Below are 9,631 nucleotides of genomic sequence, written 5' to 3' on the forward strand. Positions count from 1 at the left end.
GCAGCAGTGCACCAGCACCCTATATATTGTACACCTATACCAGTCCTTACAAGGACCTTTGTGGACCTAGCAGCTAGTGATTTGCAGACTGTACCTCAGTCCCTACACTGATAAAGGACTGCTGCAGAATAGGGCTGTAATCTGCAGCAGTGCACCAGCACCCTATATATTGTACACCTATAACAGTCCTTACAAGGACCTTTGTGGATCTAGCAGCTAGTGATTTGCAGACTGTACCTCAGTCCCTACACTGATAAAGGACTGCTGCAGAATAGGGCTGTAATCTACAGCAGTGCACCAGCACCCTATATATTGTACACCTATACCAGTCCTTACAAGGACCTTTGTGGACCTAGCAGCTAGTGATTTGCAGACTGTACCTCAGTCCCTACACTGATAAAGGACTGCTGCAGAATAGGGCTGTAATCTACAGCAGTGCACCAGCACCCTATATATTGTACACCTATACCAGTCCTTACAAGGACCTTTGTGGATCTAGCAGCTAGTGATTTGCAGACTGTACCTCAGTCCCTACACTGATAAAGGACTGCTGCAGATTAGGGCAGTAATCTACAGCAGTGCACCAGCACCCTATATATTGTACACATTTACCAGTCCTTACAAGGACCTTTTTGAATCTAGCAGCTAGTGATTTGCAGACTTTACCTCAGTCCCTACACTGATAAAGGACTGCTGCAGAATAGGGCAGTAATCTACAGCAGTGCACCAACACCCTATATATTGTACACCTATACCAGTCCTTACAAGGACATTTGTGGACCTAGCAGCTAGTGATTTGCAGACTGTACCTCAGTCCCTACACTGATAAAGGACTGCTACAGAATAGGGCAGTAATCTGCAGCAGTGCACCAGCACCCTATATATTGTACACCTATACCAGTCCTTACAAGGACCTTTGTGGACCTGGTAGTTAGTGATTTGCAGACTGTACCTCAGTCCCTACACTGATAAAGGACTGCTGCAGAATAGGGCAGTAATTTACAGCAGTGCACCAGCACCCTATATATTGTACACCTATACCAGTCCTTACAAGGACCTTTGTGGACCTAGCAGCTAATGATTTTCAGACTGTAGCTCAGTCTCTACACTGATAAAGGACTGCTGCAGAATATGGCTGTAATTTACAGCAGTGCACCAGCACCCTATATATTGCACACCTATACCAGTCCTTACAAGGACCTTTGTGGACCTAGTAGCTAGTGATTTGCAGACTGTACCTCAGTCCCTACACTGATAAAGGACTGCTGCAGAATAGGACAGTAATCTGCAGCAGTGCACCAGCACCCTGTATATTGTACACCTATACCAGTCCTTACAAGGACCTTTGTGGACCTAGTAGCTAGTGATTTTCAGACTGTACCTCAGTCCCTACAATGATAAAGGACTGCTGCAGAATAGGGCAGCAGGCAAGTATAATATTCTTTCTATATTTGGAAGAAAGTATATTATACGTGTACAACCCTATATACCATATATACACCTATACCAGTTCTTAAAAGGACCTTTGTGGACCTAATAATAATAGCTGGTGATTAAACTGACTGTCCCTGCTGCACACAGCGTCCTGTCCCTCCCTGCACTGACAAAAGACAGGCTGCTGCAATCACCTGCACAGCAGTGCATTGAACCCTATATACTGTACACCTATACCAGTCCTTAAAAGGACCTTTGTGGACCTAATAGTAATAGCTAGTGATTAAACTGACTGTCCCTGCTGCACACAGCATCCTGTCCCTCCCTGCACTGACAAAAGGCAGGCTGCTGCAATCACCAGCACAGCAGTGCACTGAACCCTATATACTGTACTACACATATATCATACCAGTCCTTAAAAGGACTTTTGTGGACCTAATAGCTAGCGATTTGTGTCACTACAGTCTCTCCCTGCTCCACACAGCAACCTCTCCCTATAATGACATAAAATAGAATGTAAAATGGCCGCCAGATCAGGTCTATTTATAAGGTAGGGGGAATGTCCAGTTGTCCATGTGCTGAAATGCCTCAATTGGCTGTCCTGTACCCCATGATGGATGTGTCATCATGGGCCAAAGTTCTTTCACACTGTAAACACATATGTCCGCCGGGCGAACAGCGGCAATAGTCCGCCAATCGGGTGAATCGCAAACACGCAAAATTTGCCGCGAACCGACCGCCGGGCGAACAGTTTTGCCATCCCTAATGATTGGCCCTGTGCTGATCACAAGCACTCTCCCAAGAAAAAAAAACTCTTTAGCTATACACACCAAACTGAAAGTGTGTAGAGTGCCTCCAAGGCTCTGTAGTATCAGGTGATGGATTGGGGACTGTGGAAGAAGGGGAGGATCAGAGAAGACATGATCAAACAGCCTTTTTACACAATGCAGAGGATTAACTCCTTAGGTTCCACAGTGTTTATAACAAGCATGCTTTACTGCATATACAGACTGATTTTACTGTTGTGGGTTTAGTAACACTTTTACAAAAAAGGCAAGGTTCCCAGTAGCATCAGATGCCACCCCCCAATCCATGCGCCAGGCCCCTGGAAGCATGCGCTCAGGATGCTGGAAGCATGCCAGAGGCTCCAATAGGCTTCAAAATAGGGTGAGCTCGGGGCAAAGAGAATGCAAACCGAGCCCACCCAGGTGTGTTACAATAGCGAATGAATATTCGCTATTGAAACACTGATCCTCCTCTTGGCCAACCAAGAAGTGGGTTGTGAGACCCGTCACCCTATGGGCTGAAAGGGCAGGTGATACTTTTGGATGCCTAGCGGAGGGGAGGAGGTGCATGGCCGAAGAGCTGGAGGAGAGGACATAGGTGCATGGGTGCTGATGCCTGCTGCCAATGCTCGCCACCTGCCACCTAGATGGGGTAAGACAGCGAGTGGGTGGGGAGTTTGAGGTGCTGCCTGCCACCGACAGCGTTTGATGGGCACAGTGGCAGCATATGATGGGCACAGTGGCAGCATATAATGAGCACAGTGGTGACATTTGATGGCACAGTGGCAGCAATTGATGGGCACAGTGCTTGCAATTGATGTTTGCTTTTTTTCTGAATTTTTCAGTTTGCTTTCACCCCCCTAAAAATCCCATGGGGGGGGGGTGAAAGCAAACTGAAAAATTCAGAAAAAAAGCAAACATCAATTGCAAGCACTGTGCCCATCAATTGCTGCCACTGTGCCATCAAATGTCACCACTGTGCTCATTATATGCTGCCACTGTGCCCATCATATGCTGCCACTGTGCCCATCAAACGCTGTCGGTGTACCCATCAAATGCTGCCCGTGTACCCATCAAACGCTGCCACTGTGCCCATCAAACGCTTCCACTGTGCTCATCCAGCTCTGCCACTGTGCCCATCAAATGCCGCCACTGTGCCATCAAATGCTGCCACTGTGCCATCAAATGCTGCCACTGTGCCACCAAATATTGCCACTGTGCCATCAAATGCTGCCACTGTGCCCTTCAAGCTCTGCCACTGTGCCATCAAATGCCGCCACTGTGCCCATCAAATGCCACCACTGTGCCCATCAAATGCCGCCACTGTGTCCATTAAATGCTGCCACTGTGCCATCAAATGCTGGCAGTGTGAATCCCCACCTCTTGCTCGCCGTCTGCCTGGCACTTACCCTGTCTTGGTGGGGCAGCGGGTGACGGCCACGAGCGGGGTCCTTCATGTGTCTCCTGCCTTCCTCATCTCCCGTCCTCTCCTCCTGATAGGCGTCCAATGGCTGCACCTATCGTTTCAGCCAATAAGGTGACGGGTAATAGACCTGCACACCTGATTGGTGGAGAGGCAGTTCAGTGTTAGGAAAGTGAATATTAATTCACTTTTCTAACACACCTGGGTGTACTGTGAGCGCCAAGCATGGCGCTCGCAGTTCACCTATTTTGAAGCCTATTAGAGCCTATGGCTCTATTCAGGTGCTTAAAAAACGCCCCCTGACCCCCACCCCCGCCGCTGTAATTCAGGTGCCCCAAAAGGGACCAGACACCTAAATATGGGGGTGGCAGCGGTGGCCATGGATAGATTCATACTATGCTATGCATTAATCTATCCATTGGTCATAGAGGGAGGGGGTGGCACCTGTGCGCCCTTTTGGATGCACCGCCACTGATAAAAAACATGCATATTCATACATATGCATACATGCACACTCACATACATGCACACACACATGCATACATACACATACATATATGAACATACACACACATACATGCACACACACATACACGCACACCCAAACACATACATGCACACACACATACAAACACACATACAGTAGATAGTCTTATTTTAAAAAAAACAGCAGTTACCTTGGCTCTTCCTGCCGGGTACTGCACTGTAGGGAGAGGCAAAGAGCACAGTACTGTGCTTTCACTGTCTTAGGCCCCTTTCACATTGTCAGACCATTCAGGTCCGCCTGTCAGTTTTGATGGTGGACCTGAACGGGCGCTCCATGCTAGTCTATGGAGCGACGGATGTCAGCGGTGACATGTCCGCTGACATCCGACCCGGTCAGATCCACCAAAAGCAGACGGATGGCCCTACGTCCGGATCCATCGCTGGCATATCGGATCGGGTGAGATCTGATGAAAACGGATATGCTGTCTGTTTTCATCCGATCTCTCCATAGAATCCTGCGGAGCTTGATAAGCCCCTCTCCACTCAGTGAGCAGAGAGGGACCTGTGATCCGCCGGCTCAACAGAGAGAACTCCTGCTGAGCCAGCGGACAGGTCTGAATGAGGCCTTAGGCTAATGTGAGGGTACAAGGACCTCAAGGGTCCCCTGCAGCAAGGGGCCAGATCACCATAGCGATCTCGGCGACCCCTATAATTCCGCCATTGGACTACGCACTAGTCGCTGCTTGGGTGATGGAGGATGAGGCCGGTTTATAAAGCCATCTCCTCTGCATGCTGTGGCTGGATAGCACGGGCCACATCAATGATTCACTGCCTGAGGACTGACAACATCCACCTTTGCCTGTGGACACATACACTGCTGACCTTCTTACAGTGCCATGTGAACGTCTGCCTCTCCTTGCTGTCCTCCCAGACATCATGAGGGGAGTGGGAGGTGCTTATTAACAAAATGTAACAAAGATGTGTAAATGTGTATGTGAATGCACTTTAATCAATGAAAAGTGGTGTTTGGTGCACTTTAAATTTGAGCATTCATGACAGACACACTCCAGGGATACACTATAATATTGCAGTAATGCACAAAACTATATGGCTTTAAACTTGCAGTAACACAATGAAATATATAATGTTAAACTTGCAGTAATGGACAGAACTATATGGCGTTAAACTTGCAGTAACGCACGCAGTGGCTATGGCTTTTCAGGAGACTTTACGAAGACCTCATACAAAATTCACTGTGTCCACAATATCCACAACAGATCAAGTGGGATCATTGGCCTTGGCCTTGCACCAGGAGGGACTCACAATCCCCAACCTGCCACTTTGTTATGTACACAAGTGTGGAGATTTTTTGCCTCCTTCTATGGCCATCCCCATGCTTGAACCCATATTGCTGTGTATCAGAGATAGTTTGGTTTGAATGACCCCACTTAATCTGTTGCGGATGCTTCTACTCATTATTCTAATTGGCAGGAATTTATGTGGTCCATGTTTCTCTCTTCCTATTGCTAACTGATATCTCCTTGAATATCCTCCTGCTGTTTCATTCATAGTGTGGGTTTAGATGAACGCCAGCACAGTGAATTTTGTATGCAGTTTTTGTAAAGTCTCCTGAAGAAGCCATAGCCTGGTGAAACATCTAGGGATGAAGCTACTGCTTCATCACTGAATAAATGATATGGATATTTCATGTTGGTTTTAAGAAAAAATATTTTTTGTTTCTAATAAATTTCACTATTTTATACATTACGTGGGTGGTCATCTTAAAAAAGCCTGTTTCTGTTTCTCATATACATTTCTAAAATTAGGGATGTGGACCCAGGTACTCTCAGACACAAGATAAATATTTTATCAAGTAAATGTGATACATACGAATCCTAAAATATATATAAAAAAAAGTGAGAAAATAATATGAATAAAAAAATAGAAAATAAATAAAATTATATGCTGGGGACCACTGCTGTTACCAAAGGAAAATACCTTCTAAGATGGTATTATTAAAAGATTACAGCACTGTCCTTTTTCCAATATGCATGTGCAATCATGCAACAAATAGCTAAAATTACCCCTCAGCTCTGAGTCACAACAGGAGAAAAATTAGGCGAGGACTTTCAGTGACATCACATCTGGCCACTGGAGCGCATGCTGATGCGGCGCTTCCGGCCCGGCATTTTATGCTCTTCTTGCATTGTTTAATGTGGGTGGAATTAATCTTTGTTTTAAATTTAATAATAAAAAAAATGAATTATACTATGTAGATCTCCTATCAGCCTTTATATGGATGGGAATCTATTACTGCACATTGTCTTCATATGAAATGGAATGGAATAGAGGATAATAGAAGAATACAAGACTAGGATCAGTTCACTTTATTCACAGGCATTTAGAGACTCTAGAGCATTAGAGTCAACATCAGTTGGTGAGGGAGGGCGCATAGGAGAGGAGCATAGCACCCTTTGTTTATCAAACTGTGAAGAATATCAGCCCGTTGGCACTTTATTGCAAGGAAAACACTTATGTTTGCACATGGATTGGATATATACATACAAATATATATATTGCACAATATGCACATATATGTAATATTTTGTTACATGATTGCACATTTGTATTGTGAAAAGTGCAGCACTGTAAACTTTGAAAATATAATATTTTAATAAGATAATCCTTGAATTCATAGCCATTGTAGAGCAGTAGGATCATGTGACTGGAGCAGGCTGGAAAAAAAAGGGTAAGTACACAGATCTTTCTTAGTCGGTGTTAGGCTTTCCTTCCACTCTAAGTTGCTAATTCAGGCTTTATTTTTTTCTCCTTATGTTCATGTGGAAAGTTTTGAACTTTGGTATTTTTTTTCTTTAGGTTAATGTCCATAGCCTGGACAAAGGTGCACTTTAAGAATAAAGTTACAAAAAATAAATAATTATGAATAACAAAAGTCTGGACAAGTAATCCGTTTTCCTAACAAGCAATTAAGCTGTAATGTGAAAGTTTAAATCCAAGCTCAAGGCAATTTTTTGGTATAGAAGGGAAGGATTTACACTTTACTGTGAGCATCCCTTTGATAGATTTTTTTTCCAATGGGGACGGTGACAAAAATACTCTTTAAGTAGAGCGGGAAGGATTGGAGCTTTTCAAAATGTTTTTATTGATGTTTGTGCCTCCTTATCCTGGTGTTCCCCCATTTTTTTGCAGATGTCACAGGGACAAGAAGTGAGGGAAATCATCCCTAATAGCTATATATGATTTTTTATGTTTAATCTTTATTTATTGAGTTATGTTATCACACAAATACATATGAAAAAAAACTGAAGGATCATAAAGTTCAGGATGAGATCCGTATTTAGTACAGCATATATAGCAGTAATAGTAGGATATACAGTGTTTCCTTGAAAATAAGCCTGGGTATTATATTCATTTTGGCAACAAAAGACACAGTAGGGCTTATTTTCGGGGTAGGTCATGTCATGTCATCTGCTGTCTTCTCTCCCCCTCTCCCTCCCTGCCAGTCAGGAATCCCCAGTGGAACCCAGTAAAAGTGGTTGTAAAACCCTAAAATCCTCTCTATTACAGTATTATATAATGTAAACTATGTATGTTTCTTTAATCTAATTGTGGCAAATACCTTCTTTTAGCACTGCTATTTAATTGTCCCAACTAAATCATAATAGAGGTAAAGTATTTTGTCTCAGAAAGGAGTTATGAGCGGGCAAGTGTTCCAAATGTGAGTCATGGTGCCTGGGGCCTTAAAACATCTCCAGCAGTTGTTTGGAATAGACGGGTCTATTTTATGTAATGTAGTAGGGTAGTGATACCACCTGGCGAGGATCTTATAGTTATGCTCTTGTGCTCTAGAAGATATGGAGGTCTTGTAAATGTCAGTATTATGTCAAAGTCATTACTTGGGATATTATATATGACTTTTGATACCAGTCATTGGCTATAGAGTTATTTATTGACATACTTGTCCTATTTCCACAGTTCTGGATTATGCCAGCCTTTGGAGCTCGGATCAGGTTTGATACAGGATTGGAGGTGGATTTTTATGGATTTTCTATGTGGGCTATAATTACCAATATTTGCCTTCCCTTTGGAATTTTTTACCGGATGCACGCTGCTGCCAGTCTACTGGAACTATATAGCACAGCCTAGAAGGTCTACAATATTTTCTGCTGTCTGAAACAAGACTTTTCTATACAACAACTTCAATGGGTAACGTGTCAAAAGACCTTGAAGTTTCAAAGGAGAAGAACCTGCTGAGATAAAAAGGGCTTATAAAAATATGGACCTTGTTTGAAGTATTTTAGAGCCATTGGTTGAGTTATCATGGATCTAGAGCAAATTGTTCTCTTCTCTTGCGCACATTTTTCCATATTTTCTATAACTTCTTACTATAATGTTAGCTTTAACATCAACTGTCTAAAATGTTTAGCGCATAGTAGATTTTGTTTTGCATCTTTTACATATCCCAATTTATTTCATTAGAAGTTTGATATTAATAAAGCAAATTATAATCTGTACTGAAGTTTTTTAAAGTTGATATACTCAAAACTTTTTTTTTGATTGAGAACTACTAGGGGCGACTATACTGTGCATGCACTACATCCCTAATTGTAAAGTAAATCGGGAAGGCAAGGAAAATATGGAACTTTTCAGTCCATATCATACAGTTCTACAGAAATTCATAAAACCCTGAACATCTCAACATGTGTAGCAATCCTATATTGCAACAAAAACTATTATTATGTTTTTTCTTCACACACACACATATATATATATATATATATATATATATATATATATATATATATATATTGCAATGAATTCATATAATCCAATCAATTAATATAGATAATCCACAAGCAAATTCCACATATTACACCAGTATGTAAATAGATAAATAGATACATCCCTAATGGAGTGAGGATTCAATCCTCCCTTGTACATTTGCCAGATTCAGCTCTTTGGTGAGGGTGTGGTAATCTGCAATACATTTTACAGGTTTTCCACCTGCTTCATCAGGAAAATGTGGATCATCTTATGTGTGTGTCTACAACATAATAAAAAAACATTAACCAATTACTCAATATGCATAAAAAAGCATGATAATTCAAAAAACTTAGTGATTTGGCATGCATTGATTTTAACAGTCAGATGTACAGTATGTCTCCATGGGAGGAACTCATGGGGCCGAATATATATGTCTGTCCAAGGTATCATAAAATATTTAGGTGTCTTGTAACTAGCTATCATAAGGATACTGATTGTTACTTGGCTGATGTTATTACATACAGTGCCTTGAAAAGGTATTCATACCCTTCGAAATTTTCCACATTTTGTCATGTTACAACAAAAAAATGTAAATGTATTTTATTGGGATTTTATGTAATAACACAAAGTGGCATATAATTGTGATGTAGAAGGAAAATGATAAATGGTTTTCAATTTTTTTTTTTACAAATAAATATCTGAAATGTGTGGCATGCTT

At 42.2% G+C, this 9,631-nt stretch overlaps 1 protein-coding gene across 1 annotated transcript in view; it reads left to right on the plus strand.

Annotated features, from left to right (window-relative positions):
* Nucleotides 1-8,663, plus strand: part of LOC143935659 (proton channel OTOP2-like) — a 141,039-nt gene extending 132,376 nt beyond the window's left edge. Inside the window, exon 6 of the mRNA XM_077459690.1 lies at nucleotides 8,125-8,663. Within this exon, the coding sequence (XP_077315816.1) occupies nucleotides 8,125-8,295 (171 nt within the window). The 3' untranslated portion in view covers nucleotides 8,296-8,663. The remainder of the gene's footprint in view (nucleotides 1-8,124) is intronic.
* Nucleotides 8,664-9,631: the final 968 nt, after the last annotated feature.

This window comes from Lithobates pipiens, unplaced genomic scaffold (assembly GCF_037356315.1).
Source record: "Lithobates pipiens isolate NorthernLeopardFrog02 unplaced genomic scaffold, aLitPip1_a1.2 Scaffold_28, whole genome shotgun sequence".
Classification (NCBI taxonomy): domain Eukaryota; kingdom Metazoa; phylum Chordata; class Amphibia; order Anura; family Ranidae; genus Lithobates; species Lithobates pipiens.